The sequence below is a fragment of the Gymnogyps californianus genome, chromosome 10 (genome assembly GCF_018139145.2).
Source record: "Gymnogyps californianus isolate 813 chromosome 10, ASM1813914v2, whole genome shotgun sequence".
NCBI lineage: Eukaryota > Metazoa > Chordata > Aves > Accipitriformes > Cathartidae > Gymnogyps > Gymnogyps californianus.
In genome coordinates, this window is record NC_059480.1 from 2,107,164 (window position 1) to 2,126,462 (window position 19,299).

Genomic DNA, 19,299 nt, shown 5'->3' on the forward strand with positions numbered 1-19,299 from the left:
GGAACCCTTGGAAATACTGCAGAGCACCACATGGGTACAAAGCCAGCTTTGAGGCCGATCAGGAACTTTACAAAGGCTCTAGAAAGAGATGGGAGCTCTGGGACAAAGAGCCTTCCTGCTACTTCTCACAAGCACCGCTTTATACTCAGTTTCCTGACAGTTCCTCCACTGACCTCTAACATTTTCTTGGATTGCCTTAATTCTTCTTGAACTCTTTGCTGATCCTCCAGAATCATCCGATTGTTTTCAGTCAGGTCATCCACTATCATGTTAAGCCTCTCCACCTCCAACTCGTTGGCACAGATAGCATCATTGGCCCTCTCCAGCTTGCCGCTTAAGTGCTGGATTTCCGACCGGCTGGCCAGCTCCACCGACTCCAGAATCTGCTTCCGATTGGCAAGCTGAGTCTGCTAAGAGCAATTGGTTTGCATTAAAGCTAAATTATAGAAAACACAGTATATCAAAACTACATTCAGAACAACTACTGATTTCTTTGTGTAACAAGCCACATTCTCAAAGTAAGCAACAATACCTTTCAGGGAATTAGGGAAAGTATTGTTCCAGGGTTACACGATGGGTAAAACATCTCAAGCCAAACAGAATTAAAAAAAAAAAAAAAAAAAAAAAAAAAAAAAAAAAGAGGGGGCTCTCTGATTCCAAAAGGTGTTCAAAGAGAACCTGGGAAAAGCGGATCTCAAATCACTCAAGTTGTCAGAGTACGAACTGTTTAAGAACAAAGCTGCCTACTATTTTTTGCTCATTAACCTAAGGCTAGACCAGGAGAAACAGCAGCATGTAAGAAGGTTTGTAAATACCATACACAAGCTAGAGATTACCCAGTCGTTAATTCCACACCAGGACAGAAAGCAGCTCTTGGTGCACAATGAAAAAAAAACCACAACCACCAAACAGATCAAAAACCGAACTGGGTGTAACACTCAATTATGTTTTGCTTTATGCAGTAAATATCTGGTTCTAACAGCTTGTGAGAATGCTCACTTTGAACATTTCATTGTTTTAATGGCAGACAAAAAAAGTTATAAGGAACATAAGACTAGCAAACAATGCATGCTCTATTATTTATAGGCACAATACTTTATTTCATAGCATTTCTTTCCACATAGCTAGCTGGTGAAATTTAACAAGCCAGCTCTCATATAAGCTTCTAAAGAATGTTCACTTCATATATTCCCTTTTTGTGTAATACCTTACAATTTTTGAAGGCTGAAACAAAATATGAGTAGTCTTTTACTCCCCATTCCTAAGAGTAGCAGTTCTCGCCAGCTTCAGAATCACCACATGCCTTGATTTATTGCCTGACACATAATGCCTCACAACTGAGAAAACTACAGGAACTGTGCATTTGGAAGACTATGGTATAATTTTGATTACAGCCTTTTCATTATTTGAATAGTCATGACAGAAAACGTAATCAGGAGGGACAAGAGTTTAAAGTACAGCCTTTCTCCACCCAAGAAACCGGAGTACCAGACTACCTGAATAGTTATTTCTGCATTAAGAAAACGTTTAAGCTATCTCTTATTTCCAGCCACAGAACATGCAGGACAGCACAGAATTCCAAGTTTCACCTGTTGACTTTAAAGGTTACAGGAAGGTGCTCATCACTGGGTAAGAAAGCCAGGCTTCCCTAAGCTGCACTGAAAGATATGAGGGGAAGCCAGCTGAAAGAAGAGAAAGGGGAAGTACTCCATGGTCACAGACCTCAGCTTGACCTCGTGCCAGAAAAACAACCAAGCATACAAAATGCATAGAAACATCCAAGGCAAAAATTTAGCACTTTCATGCTGGGCTTTTCAAAGAAATTGAGGGTTCAGGCAGTCTGTTCACAGTAGCTATGCACCTAAGTCATCTACACTGCTTAGGAAAAATCTCCCCAAATTCCTGTGTTCCTGCTGCACAGTAAGAAGAGTTCCTCTGCGCTCCAGTATACCAGCCTGCACTCCAAGGACACATCTGTTCTCAGACAATTGAGCTATCCACGATACAAAGACAGCAGAGCAGCAAGACCTTCTGCTCAAGGACTCTCTCTGCATTTGTAGATCTACTAGTGTCAGCCTCTCACAAAGCCCCTGTCAGAGCCAGCTTCAATCCTGTCATCACAAACTTCCTCCTTGCAGGAGCTTCCACTCAAGAGCAACTCAGGAGCCCATTAAGTGTAAAGGCCCCAGCAAGAGCTTCTTATCAGTGTCTGCTGTGATTGTGTCAGTGTGACTTCACAGCTGTGCTCTAGGTCAATTCATCTTGCTCTGCTGCAGCACCACTAACTCACTGAACGATTAGCTTTTCAGGAACAGCAGCCCCACTACTTCTTGCCTTTAAGAGACTTTAAAAAAAAAGGGGGGGGGGCCCTGAAAACTGCTATTACTTCAGTACTTTGCGAAAGTATCTGTCGTAGGGGAGGACTATTTTCCAACACCATCCTCTGAGCTGGACCCACAAGGTACATATTTAGCTACTGGCAGGCACACAGCTTTGAACTAGATGACATGATGTAACAGCTATTTTAAAGTGTCATATGCTGTGGTCTCTGCCTCCTAGGGAAAGCTTCATCCTACTATCTTCTCTACTAATTGGAGGGGTGGCAGGGAGAGCTGCACAAGGTTTATCTAACCTCTGTTGACAGACTCCAGATCTTTTTCCCATACAGCACTCATACAAGTAAACCTTATTCCACTGGGACATTAAAAGTCATTTCAATGGCAACCTAAACTGGATTCTCAAGCCTGAGAGATTTCATTAGTCTTTCCCTCTTCCCCCCTCCCTCCCCTCCCACCTGCAAACAAAGCAAAAAAAAAAAAAAAAAAAAGAACAACTTTCAGCACATATTAATTGTACCTGAATGAGCTCAGACTGCTCAGCCAAAGCCTTCCTCTGTGCTTCCAGCGATGCCACCTGCTGCTGGTAAAGCAAGCGCTGCTTCTCCCAGTCAAGTGATTTTTGACGAAACTCCTGCAAGGACAGCAGGGGTGGCTTGGAGCAGTATGTCCACGCAGTTGACAAGAAGGCCCCCTTCTAGTTCATATCCATGTTTGCTTTCTCTCTCCACCATATCCTCATGCACCTTTCCCCACAGCAGGGAAACCATTAGCCAGTCATTTGATGCACCAACTCAGCAGTATAAAACCCCTCACATACTGTGCTTGCTGTATTTCTCTCCCTCCTGAGTTAAAACGTCAGTGTCAATTATTGCTGTTTACAAATGTTAAGTGCTAACAGATTCATGGCTAGTTTCATGGATTTGCTGTCAGAGGCTTAACAATTCAGACTGGCTTTAGCTTCCAAAACACGCTGCTACTGAAATCACTAAGATGACAAGTATGAACTACAGAATTTTAATGCTAATCTCTGCTCCAGAAATTGGACACTACATCAGTCAGATGTGTTTGTTAGCCACGTCTTCAGGGTACAGTAGAAGAAAATTGAGTGCGGTTGAGCACAGCATAGCAGAAAGATTAAAAGATGAGACAGGGTTGAGAAGAAGTTTGACATGTAGCTCCCTCCTCCTCAAAGAAGTGAGATGACAACCTCACCACACTGGAATTCATTCCATTCACATAAGTAATTACTCTTCCAGCACCTTCTTCCTTTTATTTAGTCTAAGAATCAGAACAGCAGCATAGTTTATCCTGTGTACTCAGAGGCCCCAATGTAGGAAACTGCCTTCATTACATGAGCTACACCTAGAGAGTAGATGGAGAGTACTTTTTAAGCAGGATTCACAGTCCATTTCCTAGTTGACCATTCAGTCACCAGTGAAGCCCAGAAAGTCTGTTAATACATACAAACTCTGGTTAGCACTTGCTTTTTCACTACATACCTCCAGCTTCCTGGTCAGTCGGCTCATTTCAAACTGGTCCTCCCCTTGTCTCTTGTTAGCTTCTCCTCTAGCTTCTCTTAGCTGTTTCTTCTGCAGCTTCTCATAGCTCCTCCTCAGCCTGGACAACTGCAAAGGAATACAGTGAAAGAGACAACCTTGTTCAAGGCCCCAAGGCAAGAATTAAACAGCACTTTGAAAGAAGGCACACAAAATGGCTTCACACAAACAATGCCCCTAATCAAGGCCACACAGCTTGCAAGTGAAGACTTCTATTTGTATGAGCCTATTATGCCAACAGGATTGCAAAATATGCTGAGTTGTATAAGAGTAGCAAGATGCCACTGAAGTCGTGGCATCAGCACCTCTAATTAGACCTCTGTCTTAACACTATTAAAACATGACTATATATTGATAAGATGGAGGTTTACATGCAGGTGTTAATGCAGCAAGAGCATGGTACCCCTCTCTCTACACGTGGCTCCCAGCCACAGTAATAGCAGGCAGTACCTGTGGTTGATCTCCTTATACAGAGGGGCACATCACACCACACATGGGGTGGGGGGTAGTTCTACACAGAGGTACAATTTCTTATGTGATTAAAATACACTTGTGAAGGTCAGGTGGGAACTGGAACTCTTTCGCTTAGTGGGAGAAGGAAGATTTGAGAATTGCCATTATTCATAATATCAACACCACTTCATCTGTCATTTTCTGCTTAGATACACAGTGTATTTCACAATGAGTGGAGAATGCCAACAGAAAATATCACTCCTACGCCTACTGCTAGAATGCTAAAGTCGTATCAGAAGCAGGAATGAGGAAAAAACTCTTGACATTTAAATGACCCTCTGTGCAAATAATCACTTGCAACTTGCACAGAATTTTCCATCTGATGAGCTCCCCCCAACTCAACTATTAAATAAAAAGTTTCCAAGCAGCCACATGAATTTGAGAAGTCATCATTCCCATTTTACTGATGGAGAAAGCTAAGCCCATGGATGAACAGAAGGACTGTGAGAAGAAAAAACATCTGAATCAAGACCTCATGCACTGGTCACAAAAGGTTCTCCAGGGCCCCGAGTCAGCAAAGTACTTAGGTATGTTCAATGAGAATGGACAGACGTACAGGCTTAGAGTTAATATATGAACATCTCTTGCCAAACACGTCAGAAGACTACAAGTACAGGTTTATTCTTTCAACTACCTCAGTGAGTTAGACACTGTACCTGTAATTTTACTGGTAATGGTGGTAAACCGAGACAGAAAGAATTTCCCCAAACAGTAGTAAGAACAGAAGACTGAGGAATTTTGGAGCTTAACATCATCTACATTAATACTGTGTGGGTAAAACACCAACACATTGCAATTTTGGCCACAACACACACACTGTATTTCAGCCTTAGCAATTTAGGCAGATGTGCCAATGCACCTCAGCTTTGCTTTGCAGCTTATCCACAATTCCAGTGGGAACATCTAGTGAATGAAGACTGTTAGTCATACTGAATAGTAAGGTGTTTTAAATGAGGACAGATGCCTTCTGTCGTCAAAGCAGAGACTACTAAATTAATTTAACTTATGGCTTACAGTGAGCACGAACTAGGCCCAACCCTCCAGAGAAAACAGGTCAATGCTCTACTAGCTGTTCATGCCATTTAACTCACTGCTACTGACAAGCAAGTGGAGACAGGCTAAGAGTTAAGGCATGAACGTGGAATGCTGTTATACCACCTGCAGGACATTCCAGATGTACCACCTTGCGGTGAATAAGAAGCTTTTTGAGATGAAAGCTCTGAAATTACTTTCAGAAAATATTTTCTAAGTATACTTAGTTTTTATTAAGTGTATTAAGACTAATATGCCTTGAGAGAACAAAATCCTTACCAGCAAAATCAGAGTCAATGAAGGCAAAAAGAAGATGAGACTACATACCAGTCTCATTTCTTGATCTCATACGATCCAGGCCAGTTATACCACCATCCTTTTTTAATTTCAGGAAACGCTGAAAGAGCAAACTGCTGCTGCCTGTACCCATGGCAACTTCAGAAGAAGCACTGTGGTGACTAGGATGGGCGAACACAGGACATTTTTGCAGTAAACTTCTGCAGATGTCTAACACATGAAAACTGCAACAATACATCAAATGTGTAGAAACACATTTCCACTCCAACAGTTTTCTGTTCGTCACCAAGCTCCTCCGAAGCGCAAAAAACAGGCCTAATGAAACATAAAAATATTACTTTGTCTACGCTCAGTGCTCTTTTTTGTAAGAGCATAAACATTAAAAGAATGAGAAGTTTTAAAACCATGGCATTTAAACAAAAGCAATGACGCAAAGTATGTCACCTATCAGATCGTATATCAACTGGGAACTAAAAACCAATCTTCTCTTTTTGCAACCCACCTCCTCTTGAAATTTCTTCAGCTGTTGTTCATATTCTCTAACCATGTCCTGTTTGGCTTTTTCCATGTCTTCCACCTGGTGACGCAACATGCCAATCTGAAAGAAGAGTTAAAAAGCAAAAAAATAAAACAAGAGAAGTGGACTTTATTGTCAGTAGGTACTAGGATTAGTTTTCATTTCATAAATATACATTATAGTAGGAGTGGTAAATGACTATTAAAAGATCCTAATTCTGTTAACAACTGCGCGTTTCAATGGTGTCACTCACTATGAATCAGATTAAGTCTATGCCTAAATCTTTAGTAGGCTAGCGCCAGAGCTGTTTTTGTTCTGGCCTCTTGTTTTGAGCCAGTTTCTGGCTTTCATTTTTGAGAATGAAGCTGACAGTTTGGGCTTGTGTCAAAAGGCTATTTCTATCTGGTATTTTCATCAAATTCTTCACAAACATGCATTATGATTTCAAGCTATCTACCAAGAGAAAAGATGGCCATGTCATTACCTTACTACACTCGGGTGAAGCAGAGATTCCAAATAACACATGGAGAGGAGAGGGACAAAGAAAGAAATGGGGCTTTGAAACTCATCGGGAAGACTTCCCTTACATTGATTCAACTGCTCCCATGACTCCTTTTTGCCTTCCCCCCCGCCCCTATCTTTTTCCCATCCACAACCCAGAGCAGCCACCTTTCTAACTGCAGGTCCAAAGGACAGCAAACCAACAAATTAAAATTAAAAGAAATCACCACAGAAAATTCATATGAGTAAGCCAAAAGCATGAATATACTCCAATAGTGACTTTAACCATAGCTTACAGTTCAGTTTTGGAATCAATGTTCACTTTTGGTGGTAAGAAATATTTCAAAAGTGTCTTGAGAAAACACTTTTGATAATAACAATGATAACCTATATGACAAAAATCACCTTTCTTGCAAATGAAAATCCTGTGGCATAACTCCAGATTTAATAACTCTGTAATAAAGACATTAATTCCAAAACTTGCCATGCGGACCAGTAGAAGCACCTGACCACATTAACAAGAAACTACAGAGTTCTTAACCCATTGTTGCTACAACCTGTCACACTTCTCTATTTTACTAGATTCCACACCAAATTACTAAAAGCTACAGCAGTACTTGGGTAAGTTTGAGGATGTAGCATAGTTGTACAGGCACCCAAAAAAACCCAACTGCTTGTGCAGTAATCAGCTGGCTTTTGACCCAAGAAGTCAAAGCAACTTCATCAGAGAGCTGCCAAAACACAATTTGTAGCAAAGAGTCTGCCGAAAGATAGGACACAGCAGCTATAAATATAAGGACAAATTTTAAACACTTTCAGAAAATGTCAATACGGCTAGATATTCCGATATAGCCACCCAGACTCCTGCTGGTTTCCTCTGATCCAAGAAAAGATACATCAGTTCATTTGCACAAGAGAAAGTTTATGGTCCACATCCTATGCAAAAACTTCACTTACTGATACTTCTTCACTGATACAGAAACGTTGTGCACTTCCCCCAGGCCTCTGATTAAAGGCTACAAAACCTGAGCTGCATAAAATAGCCCTTGGAGAACCCCCCAGCAATATCTTGGTGTAGTTTACACTACTAAATGTTTTTTCTACCAATGACTGCAGGTTGCTGGGCTGTCGATTACTGTTGTAGCCAGATTCAGTATCTCTGGGTCCTCTCTAGAAACTCTGACAATTCAATCTGTGGACTCCCACCAACCCTTAGGGAGTTGATCACTTGACTTTGATTGAATTACAAATTGGACACCTTGTTCGAACAGGCTCCTTTGTAAATTCTATTCCTGATTTCCAACTATGAGACAAGCTCCTATTTCGCTTAGCACAGCTATTTGCTAAAGTTAACCCCTTGTTTTGTCTTAGCATTTAAATATCAAAAAAAAACCCTCAGAACTGATGAAACAATACCCGAAAACATGTCCATGCAGTCAAACTCTGAAATTCAGGTTCAGTCTTTATATTGTATTGTAACACGTAAAACACACAGATTGACACCAGTCAGAAAACAGTATGAACCTGAGGTACCTCCTTATATTTTTCCTGCAGAGCAGCCCTGGCAGAGGAAAGTTCCTGCTCTCGAACACTCAGGCAAGCTTCCAAAGCCTGCGTCTGTCCTTCCCATTCGGATTTCTTGTGAGCCACCATAATGTCGATCTGCTTCATCAGCTCCTGCAGCTCAGCCTCACAGGAAGTCAAGAACCCACCACTGGAAGGGAAAGAGCTTGAAGTCACAAAGCAGGCACCACCCAACACAGGTCCAGCATCCCACACCAACAACATCAGCAGAACAAACTGACTTGCACCATGGGACCAACTCTGCACATGCAGTGCTTTGAACTCTATGCAAATTAGCTTGCACAGAAATAATACTTACTGCATTAGAGAATGGGATGAAGGCGTCTCTCACAAGTGGTATGTTCGTATCACTGGGCAGAGGTCTAAATTTGGCAATGACCAATGCAGAATACTTGTGAAATCTCAGTGAGAACAAATGACCTACACACTTTAAATGTAGGGGGTTTGTCTTCTATACAGAGAACCATTACAAGCACCTATAAACACTTATCCCTTTGTCTTGGTACTACGCATTATCTAAGTAAACTGGAGCATGTTTTATCCATATTTTGTATTTGCCTTAATTGCTCTCCAGGCAGAGGCATTTTATACCAAGTTTCAGCCACCAGAGAAATCTTACAGCCAAGCTATCAGCTCCTGAAAACAGAAGTTTATCACAAATGCAGACAAACCCCTAAGTAGAGGGGATTGGATGACAACATGATAATGAAGAATAAAACATTCACAATCCATTGGGGAGAGCATGCTCCCTAGCGACGCTGCAATTTCTAATTTGGTGCAGTAATTATTGAAGCCAATTCAACTAACTCCTCTAAAACTTCACAAGCTGCTAAGCCAGGGACAATATTAAGGCTTGCAAGATACAGCCCTAGAGAGCGGTGAACTCCATGATGATCTTTACCCCTTTAATTTGCCTGTCAAACAGGAAGCACTGAAAGGAAATGGAAATCAATAGGTTAAGGGATTGAAATTTCTCTGTTCCCCCAGGGCATACGCACACTTCACAACTTGGCAGCTTTTCTATAGGGAAAGAAATACTTCTTAAAGGAGCCAAAATCAGTTAAATTTGAAGTTCACCCTGTCCTGTGAGTTAACCAAAAATTAGCAGCTATTATTCAGAGCAAGAACATTTCCTTCACAGCATCTGCTAATATAAAGCTAAGTCTAAACTTGATTTCTGCAACCAGTTCTCTGTAGAAGATACAGTATCAGTAAACTTGAGTCACATTCTCAAAGAAGACTATGAAAATGGCATCAGTGACTTTTGCTTCACACTTGTTTAACACATAAAACATTTTTTTCCATTATTGGCACTACAGTCTCTCTTGGGGATCCAAAAGTCTAGATACTTTCACCTAAGACAGAGCATTAAGGATTCTTCAGAGATGAATGGGACTCTACAGTTTCAACACGAGCAGGAAATAATCAGATGTTTTCAATAAAAACAGATAACAGTCATGTCTCATTAACCTTGCAAGGCTGTTACAAAAAAAAAATATTTATTCACACCTTTAATTACTACTGCTCCTGCTGTTAGACAGTAAGAAGGGTTCACAACAACAAAAAAAGAAGAGGTAAGGTTTTCAGGAAGATGTAAAACTAAATTTCTAACAATTAAGACTATAGTATCTGACAAGGGATTATTGCAAAGCCAGCTCACGCAGTGACTTTGCTTCTGCACCAGCTGAAGGCCACTGCACACTGTATTTGTCCACCAGCATGCGCTAGCGGACACACTCCAATGCCCTTCCTTAAGGGAAGCTTTGTCTGATACCAGAGGATTTGATTCAGAATAAGAGGGAAGGTTAACACTTAAATGATTTTGAATGACTGGTGTATACTGTTGCATACTTACCTCCCCTGCCCATTCCTTTGCATTCCTTCCAGCAAAGCCTCCATCACCAAATCCGGGTGGCCTTAGCAGCTAGGAAAGCACACAAAAGCAGCAGTCACCCATGGCAATGTACGAACAAGGCTACTGCTCCATCCAACTGCAGAACAAGCAGAAGTCCACAGAGGAAAGAAGTTAAAATTACACTTAGCATACAATTACAGGTGAGGAAAACAATGGTCACCTTCATTAACTTACAAGCCAAATATCCACCAAATAAAGGAAAACAGATTTTTCTACGGAAAAAAAAAAAAAAAGGAGACCCAATGCGACCATTCAGCACTATCAAATTGCAGTGATATAATCATGTGATCTAATAAATGGAATAACTCAAACAGCAGCAGTGAAAGAGAATCCGCACTTCAGCAAACGGGCGAACTCAACACACTGGGACTGGCAGATCTCCTCTCTCCTGGGTGCACCAAACTGCAGAGGATCAGCGACACTCGGGGACTTCCAAACGGGCCAGCCCAAGATCCACCTCTGACGGGTATTTGTCACTTCAGAGAAAAACCATCAGCACCGTGTAGCAAGTAGCAGTAAGAATCTATGCATAAATTAGATCTCTCCCAGGTCTCTATTACAGACTAGGTTAAAGAGACCACACAGTTTATGATCACATTCAGGACACATTGCTAGTTCATATGGTTGTGAGAATTTTCTTTTAAGAGAGCACTAACTCTTTAAAAATTCCTCTGGTGCCTTAAGCTATGAAAATAAGCTGACAGATTTACAGTAGCAGTACATTGTCTTAGTTAAAAATGACATCCTTTAAGTCACAAACACATGCATACACATAGAAGTTTCATGTATTTGTGAAGCAGGAAAGGTTTATATTAAAAGCAAAAATGGGGAATAAAAAAAAAGTTACCATGGAACCACACCCAGAAAGCTAGAATTTATTTCAGTGGCTCCTCCATGAAACTGTGGCTCTCTAACAGAAAAATGGTGAAACTCATCCTGAGGATACAAAACTACACTTGAGTTTCACTCTGTGGAGGTATTCACGCAATCTTCTGTTTACAAAACATCTATGCACTTTCTCAAGTACTTAGAGATGGATCCTCACAACATCTTTCCTCAAAGATTAATATGGCATTATTAAGCAATCAACAAAAGGGGGAGCAAATCACAGAAAGTGAGACTTTCAGAAACACAGACTCAGCTTTGCTCTCTTTCACTTCCACCAGAGCTTCTATCCTGCTCCTACAGCATTTTAAAATGCCATCCAGAGATTAAAGCCTGTCCCTGGGACTTCAGCTGTATTTTAAACCACACACATACAGAAAATACGTATTTCAATGGGGGGGGGGGGGGGGGGGGGGGGGGGGGGGGGGGGCGGAAATTCCTATCCCTATTCTGATACAGTGTTCTGTCTCTCTTTGGTCCTGTCTGTGCTTCAGAAAATTCAATCAGTACGCAGAACATCTTTGTTGTACTGCTGATGGCAGAGCTGCGGAGGAGAGCAGATGAGCAGATCCCCAGCAGATGAGCTGCTGACAGCACTCCAAGAGAGTTCACCAGGTGGCAACAGCGGACATTAGCCAGTAGCAGCTCTTCCATTTCATTCTAATCACACCTACCCAGAATCAATTTTCAGTGGGCACCAGAGAGATTTCATTGTCCACCACAGAAAACATCTGCTAAAATTCAAAAAGAAAATCCAGAGAGCAATCCAGCTCCTTTATCAGCAGCTCCTTCTGTGAGAGGCTGGGATCAGTTCAAGACTGAAAGCTCTAGTGCCATGAGGAGCCAGACAGCATCTACTCTTGCTTCTATTAGGCTTTAAGCAGGGTCCCCAAGGTAAGATGCCTGAATCTGCCAGCTTTGCATACTTGCCAGCTTACCCGGGTTTGGGGGAAGAGCCTTCAAATCAGACACCTCTAGCCAGTTTTATGCTACATCAGGTTTGTTGGCTTAGTATTATATTTTGATCTTTCAAGCTTGCAAGTCGCAATGTGCAAGTTACAGGCAACTAAAGAGCCACACAGATACCACAAGAGGAGACAATCTCTGCCATTTACTACACCTGAGACGACGAGAGCTGGCCTGTCACTTCTGAAATTGAAGAAGAAGGAAGTATTTGCAAAAAAAGAGATAAAACATTTAAAAATCAACAAGGTTTAGCATCCCAACTCAAGAAAGAATCGTAGCAGTAGAGTCAAGAGGAGAAAATTTGACAATACGCAGGAGGACTGAAGAATACTGCCCGTGAGAAAAGACTGGGATTATTTTGCATTTAAAAAACACAGCAGGATGCAATTTTAAAGTGCTGCTGGAAGCAAGCTTACAACGAACAGAGAAGCACGACCCACGTTGCAGCAAGAACTTCCCAGAAGTACCCATAAGCATGTGCTCGACTTGCCAGCCGCTGGAAATGCCACCTCCGGCTGTGCTGGGGCCAGGCAGGGGCCCGGTGGGAACCCCCCCGACACGGCTGCTGCTTCGCCGGGGCAAGAAGTCACCTGGGACGGCGTCCCCTCAGCACCGCTCACCGTAAAGCCACCCGGCCTCTCCGGAACAAGACGCACCCTCATCCTACCGTGTTTTAATTCCTCCCCAACGGGAGCCCCGACACTGACCGACCGCTTGCGACGTTTACACACGCATCTCGAAGGGGAGCGTTGCGGCCCGCAGCCCAAGGCACTGCCCGGGGCCCTTCCAGCTCCGCTCCCCGGGGAGAAGCCCCCGACCCCCTCACCCACCCAGGGCCGACCTGCGCTCCGGGCTCCCCGCGCCGCCCTGGCCCGGTCACCGGCTGTGGGTCGGACCCCGCCGCGGGGGGAGACGGTCGGCGACCGTTACCGACGGCGGGCAGCGCCCGCCTAGCAGGAGGCCCGCAGTGGGCCGGGCCGGGCTTGCCTCCCGTCCCCGCAAACACCCCCGCCACCGGTCGGTCGGTCGGTCGGTCCCCCCGCCCTTCCTCGCACCCCCCGCCACTGCCAACCTAACGGCGGAACAAAGCCGGGGCCTCGGCGGCGGGCGGGCGAGCGCTGCGCCTGCGCGGCGACTGCGACTGCGCACTGCCGGCGCCGAGGCTGCCTCCCGGAGATGGGCAGGGTAGGCCCGCGTCGCCCGGGAAGCGGGGGGTGGGGGGAGAGCACCGGGAGGGCCACGGGGCTGCGTTGGCCGGGAGGGGCTCCGGGAGGGGCAGGAGGCCGCACCGCCCCGGTTATCGGGGCTGGGATGCGCTTAGGCCTGTCCGCAGTACCCAGCCGGGGCCGCCCCGCCGGGCTGTCCCCACCCACCGCCGGGCCGCCTGCGGGGCGGCTGGAGCGCTCCGCAGCTCCGGGTGGAAAGGCAAGGCCTGTTCAAGGGGTAGCTCTGGAGCCAGGCGAGGCCAGGTGGCTCCCGCACCCTGCCGAGAGTCCCAAGCCTGCTTTGGTTTTAAATAAACATCGGTAGTCTCCAGCCCTGGCACGATCGAGCCGCCTGCTGCTGGCCGCTGTCCTGCAGCAGTCACACAGGGGCGAGTTCTGAGGTGACATTTCAAGGAGGGCAGAGTACTAATCAAACGAGCACAAGAAACCCCTGGAATGATCACAGTAGCTGAGGGTGGAAGACAGGTCTTATTTTTCTCCTGTTTCACCAGTTTCCTGGACTCGAGGTTTTGGCAGCATTTTGTGTGCCATTAAACCCTTTGTTGTGACTCTCTCCCAGACTTCTGAGGCTGTGGGTGAGTTACGGCACCGATCAGGGACTGAAAGCAAGTAGGCAGCAAACAATAAGCAACGGTTCTGTGCAGAGTTAGAGGGGATGGGGGAGCTCTAGGTCCTCAAGTACACTCAAAAGACACTTCTAAAGGTCAGCAGCTATAAACACATGTAAATCTCTATAATTAATAACAACAGGCTAGTTTGATATATTCATCTCTGATGCATCTCAATCTGCAATTCAGTTTGATAGTGTTCTTTTCAGATGAATTAGTTCTGTGGTTATAACCTCTTTTTGAGCGGATTAGGAAAATCAAGGTTTTCCATAAAAGTTTAAGCTTAATAGAAATTGGATGAAAACTGGAGCAAGCCCGTAGTCCAGCTACTTGGTCGGGGATGTGGATGTTAGAAATAGCCTCTGCTTTGTGTCACAGATTTAGCTGTACTCGCCTGCTACAACGATGGACAGCGAAGTGCAAAGGGATGGCAGAATCCTGGATTTGATCGACGATGCATGGAGGGAAGATAAATTGCCGTACGAGGATGTGGCTATCCCTCTGGTAGGTAAAATGCTACTTATCAATCTGAGGTAAGATTGGTGTGTTTATCACGGCCCCTTCCAAGAAACGGCACAGAGAGTATTGCTTGTGGTGCAGCTAATTTGTACAAAAGGTTCCCGGGATGGATCTGACTCACTCTTTTCTTGTCCTGTATGCCAGTCATTCCTGTGTGCGTATGAGGACGTGGATGTTTCTCTCCGCCTTCCCCTGACCAGCTGCCGAATCTCCTCGGAAGTGAAGTGCCCTTCCCATCACACAATTCTGGGTTTGGCATCAGGGAGAAGTAGAATCATCCTCTCTCTGTGCTTCCCCTTCATGTTACTGGTGCTTGAACTGGTTTCCCAGTTGGTTTGTAGAACAGAGAGGATCAGCCTCATTCTGACAGTTGCAGTCTTGGTTACACTTTATTTCCGCTTTCTGAAATTCCATTAAAAGAAGCTGAAAATTTTTCAAATGTCTTCCTAATCAGTCTTTTCTAGATACAGCGTTGCTGTTGCCAATTCAAGGATAGTAGTGAATGAACTGGCATCTGCAGTAGGACTCTTGCTCGTAGCGCTGCATCCAAGGCATGGCAGCTATCTTTTCATCCAGTGTAGGGCTACGAGGCCAGAGAGGTGCAGCTGGGGAGAAGCTACCTCTGATCCCACAAAGCCCAGAGTTGAAGCTTCAGATCTCCCACACTGACGCCTTTCCTTAGCCATTTTGAAACTACCAGGGAAGTGAGAGGTATCTGAGGATTTTCCCTTTCCTTGTTCTCTCTGGTACACAAGCTTTACCCTGCCTAGCACTGACAAAGCAGTCATGCTAAGATCGTGGGGACCGATAGGCTGCTAGTTTATTTTAGCACAGAGACATTTCCAAGTTGCTAGTGACATGGCTCAAGCTTTAGCCCTTACGCCATTGTCTTTTCAGAGAGGGCAAGGAGCAGCTACACACCTCCAAAATCCATATATATGGCACACAAGTTTTCCTGCCAAGATTTAGGCTTGAGGGAATGATCTTGCAGAACTGTTGATTCTCAGATACGAGAGCCCAAACCCCGCTTTGCTTGGGATAACCTTTATTAGGCAGGCTGAATATTATAAACCAGTTCCTTGCTGACATTTGTCTTTACCCCGTGTCCATACATTACTGTTTCTTTCCTTACAGCCGTCTCTTGAGCTACTTACAGTCACGTACAGATGGCAGCCTCAGAGCAGGAAGCCTCATCAACTAACAATAGAAAGAAAGGCCTGGCTGTGGATATAAAGATCCCCAGGGGTGGGATTGGCTCTGATCACATAGAAAAACCAGCACAAATTCACAGGAGACGTACTCAGCGGCATTGTAAAGGAACAAACAGAATGACTGTAAAGTGGTATTTGAGCCTGTCCTGAGCATCTGATCCAGTGCTCACTCGACAGATTCCTATGAACTCAAATGGGCTCGAATCATATGCTGTTTTCAAAACTGAAAAATTTTATTTAGCTCATGCTGGGATTTCCAGAGATCTAGAACTCAGAATTCTTGCCCAAATGGCATCTGGCAGAATAACACGCACTCTGTGTGACTGCACCGATACAGCAACACAGAGAACAAATAATACAAGGAAGGAAAATGAAATCTCAGGTAAACTATACTTCCTCCTTACTGTCTCGTGAGCAGCTCTGTGTTGCACCTGGTAGGGGTTTCCGACTTCTACTGTTGATATAGCACAGCCACACCTGAGTTCAGCATGTAGAAAGAGGAAGGATTTCTCACCTGCCATAGGAAAGTAACATGTTACAGAACCAGTTGTCTTAATAACAGCTATAATAAATGCAGTATCTGTATTCTTGGCAACAGCAGAAGAAACACATTGCAAACAAGCAATGGAATAATTGCATCGTACTATTATTTACTTATTTTGCATTTGCTCTATATTCTCCTTCTTCACTGCGTGTGCAGTCTGAGTGTATAGCAAGGCCCCAGGGTCCTGGAAAACCAATTTACCTTTCAGATTAAGCACCATATTCATATGAAAAGAATACTGTTCATAACTGGGCTTAAGTGGATCAGTATGTATGATATGTATTCTTCAGATGCACCCTCTGGTCTCATTTGTGGATTTTTGTATTTATTCATATGAAGTCTTAGTAACCTGCTCCTTTCAGGAAGTATATTATGTGTGGAATGCATTGTACCTCTGTTTTGTTCACAGAATGAGCTTCCTGAACCAGAGCAAGACAATGGTGGCACAACTGAGTCTGTGAAAGAGCAAGAAATGAAGTGGACAGATTTGGCTCTCCAGTATCTCCATGAAAACGTTCCACCCACGGGAAACTAGTGAATCAGCACGATTTCATGCAGTGGATGCAGGAATGCAATATAAAAAATATTTTTCAGGTGACCATCGCTATCATAAGCTTCTCTAAGGAGGAAACGACGTTTCTGAAAAAGGCTCGGATTCAAACAATGGTTCTACTCACAGTAACCAAACACAGTTTAAAATGCTTCTATAATGAGTGTGAAATAACAACGGCTATCTGACACCTCAGAGCTAATATCAGAATGTTTCTCTTATGTAAAATTATTTCATATCTTCTGTTAAATTGTTCTTAAGTTGGTGCCAATTCTGATCTTAAATGTTTTCTACATGTGATAAAAGAAGTAGTTTTTACTGTCGTAAGTTGTTCTTGATTTCAAAGCTCACAATGGGATCATTTCTGACTCTGAAGGCTTACATCCCAAGAAGTATTCTTGTGTATTCTGTGGTTAGAGTTCAGTGTACAAAAACCAAATAGCCGTGTTGTTACCATCTTTGACTAGTGCGTGGCTGAGGAAGGTTGTGTGGGGCAGGCATGAAAGATTGGTCAGCAGGATTCAAGGGCTGGAATTAATGTGTAAACACAGGTGGTTATTTGAACTCCTCATCTCAGGATCTGATGGTGGTGGTGGACAGCGTTTCCAGTGCTGACATCCTGGGTACGTCTGCCAATACGCGCACTGTAAACAGACAGTCTAATTTATGCTAAAATGGTGGTTACTCAAAATCATTGTCTTCTGAGGGATGACTGAGAGTTATGAGGAAGAGCTTGCCCATCCCAGTGTACCACCTATTGAACTGATAGCCACTTGGATGGGCTATCTCAGATGGGAAATGGAAATCTGAGGAAAGCAGTGAGGAAAAGAAACAAGTGGGGCTTAGCTTCAGGCAATAAATGGTTACCTCTTTTCGTGCTGAGAAGAAAGGCAAGGCCCTCTTGATTTCTTTATCTCATTTTATCTCTGATTCTCAAATGTCTTGCAATAGGTAAAAGCCTTCTGTTCATCTTGCATGCTTCACTGTTGGACCGATTCCGTCGCACCATTGGCAGAGCTTGCTAAGGAGAAAATATTTTGACAGAGTTTAGGCTTACTGGTAGAGGTGAGAAAGGAACTGGAAGGAAAACAACGTTTCAAGTGATTTTCTTTTGCCAGTGCATCAGAAAAAGCACTTTCCTGGAGCTTGCAGCTTCCAGACTCCACAGAAGTTTTTTGGTGTCTTTTCTCAACGTTTATCCTCTTGAAAATAACAAAAACCAACTTTTGCCTGTGTGATTACGAAATGGAATCACGGCACACCACACGTCCTGTGAGGCTGTGATTGCTGAGCTGCATGAGGATGGAGAGCTCAAGGTGCTTCTGAAAAAATCATGTGTGTTGCTGGTTGCGCGCCTCTGTCTGAGGTGTAATGCGTGCCTGCGCCAGACAAGCAGCATGCACTTGTCTGAACAAGGAGCTGCAGACAGCCAGCAGGCAGAGTTAAGGATTAACCCAAGAATTAGCAAAGTCAAAAAGCTTACTATGTACAGCATGGACCAAAGAAACAGCTATGCAGCTGGGAACTGTAATAGTTCAGCTCCTCATTGGATCATCACCAGGGGGAAAAAAAACAGAGCCTGTGCTTAATGAGGTGTTTCTGATCCTCCCCATGTTGCCTTTCCCTGGCCTATGTTAGAAGAATTTGCTAAGAAAACATTAGGCAAAGCTACCACACAGCTTCTATCCAGCAGCCATCCCAGCTCCCTCTTCCTCTCCCCTCTCGCCCCTTTACAAACTCCCCACCGCCCTCATCTTTCCAATTGTGCCACTAGATCTTCCAGCTCCAATTTCAGACTTCCTTTCCTGCCCCTGACAGTTGTCTTTGCATCTGCCATCTTCTTCCTCCTGTCCAGCAGGGGAAAAAAAGCCTTTCTTACTTGAATTAGAGCTGGATTCATGAGGTTCCAGCAGGTCTGCAAGAAAATGTGGTGGGGATGCCAGATGTACGAGTGTCATCCAAGACAGCAGTTGCTTGGCAGCCCAATGGAGACCCAGACTGACTCGAACTGGTACTTTCCCTTTGTCACGACATAGTGCTGTGCATCCGCCTCCTGCCTGAGGTGACAGGGTCTCGGAGGTTAGAAGGGATGCTGGGCCACAGTGCTCAGGAGAGCCGGAGGGACATGGGAGAGTAGGGATCGTCAGGAATGCTGCCAACGCAGGGCCCTGTGAAACCAAGTGCTGGCCCTGCCCAGATGCTTATCAGACTTGCAGTGACACCTACAATCTTCACTGCCTTTTGACATTCTTTGCAAAAGACAAACAGACATGCAATAATTTCCTTAGTTTCAACACGTGTAGTCAAATTGCTGCTTACAGCGTGATACCAAACCATTTGTGTCTTTGACTAGTCATTCCCCAGGGCAAACTATATTTAAAATGAGGAAACCTGGTAGAACAGAAAGTGCCCCACCTTTTTAAGAAGAAGCTTTAGTTGTATAACTAAAGACTGGTCTTCATTTCTTGGCTGGTAACTTCCTCCTTTCACCACACCTACTGTTACTGGCAGAAAAAAGAGAGCAAACTGTTGTCAG

General features: G+C 44.1%; 2 protein-coding genes across 3 annotated transcripts in view; one reads left to right on the forward strand and one right to left on the reverse strand.

Annotated features, from left to right (window-relative positions):
* Positions 1 to 19,299, reverse strand: part of CEP63 (centrosomal protein 63) — a 43,744-nt gene that overhangs the window by 10,691 nt on the left and 13,754 nt on the right. Inside the window, exons 2-10 of one of the 2 annotated variants that reach the window (XM_050902194.1) lie at positions 19,179 to 19,267; positions 17,631 to 17,784; positions 16,074 to 16,183; positions 10,195 to 10,330; positions 8,289 to 8,469; positions 6,240 to 6,335; positions 3,839 to 3,964; positions 2,857 to 2,970; positions 174 to 407 (exon numbers count right to left, since the gene is read on the reverse strand). In XM_050902194.1, coding sequence (XP_050758151.1) covers positions 174 to 407; positions 2,857 to 2,970; positions 3,839 to 3,964; positions 6,240 to 6,335; positions 8,289 to 8,469; positions 10,195 to 10,238 — 795 coding nt within the window. In that variant the 5' untranslated portion in view covers positions 10,239 to 10,330; positions 16,074 to 16,183; positions 17,631 to 17,784; positions 19,179 to 19,267. Of the gene's footprint in view, positions 1 to 173; positions 408 to 2,856; positions 2,971 to 3,838; positions 3,965 to 5,767; positions 5,828 to 6,239; positions 6,336 to 8,288; positions 8,470 to 10,194; positions 10,331 to 16,073; positions 16,184 to 17,630; positions 17,785 to 19,178; positions 19,268 to 19,299 lie in introns of those variants that run through there. The other variant, XM_050902195.1, reaches the window with a different exon arrangement.
* Positions 13,843 to 17,086, forward strand: ANAPC13 (anaphase promoting complex subunit 13). The gene is made up of 3 exons (XM_050902197.1): positions 13,843 to 13,906; positions 14,318 to 14,443; positions 16,623 to 17,086. The coding sequence occupies exons 2-3, from the start codon at positions 14,345 to 14,347 to the stop codon at positions 16,746 to 16,748; spliced, it is 225 nt and encodes a 74-aa protein (XP_050758154.1). The 5' UTR covers positions 13,843 to 13,906; positions 14,318 to 14,344; the 3' UTR covers positions 16,749 to 17,086.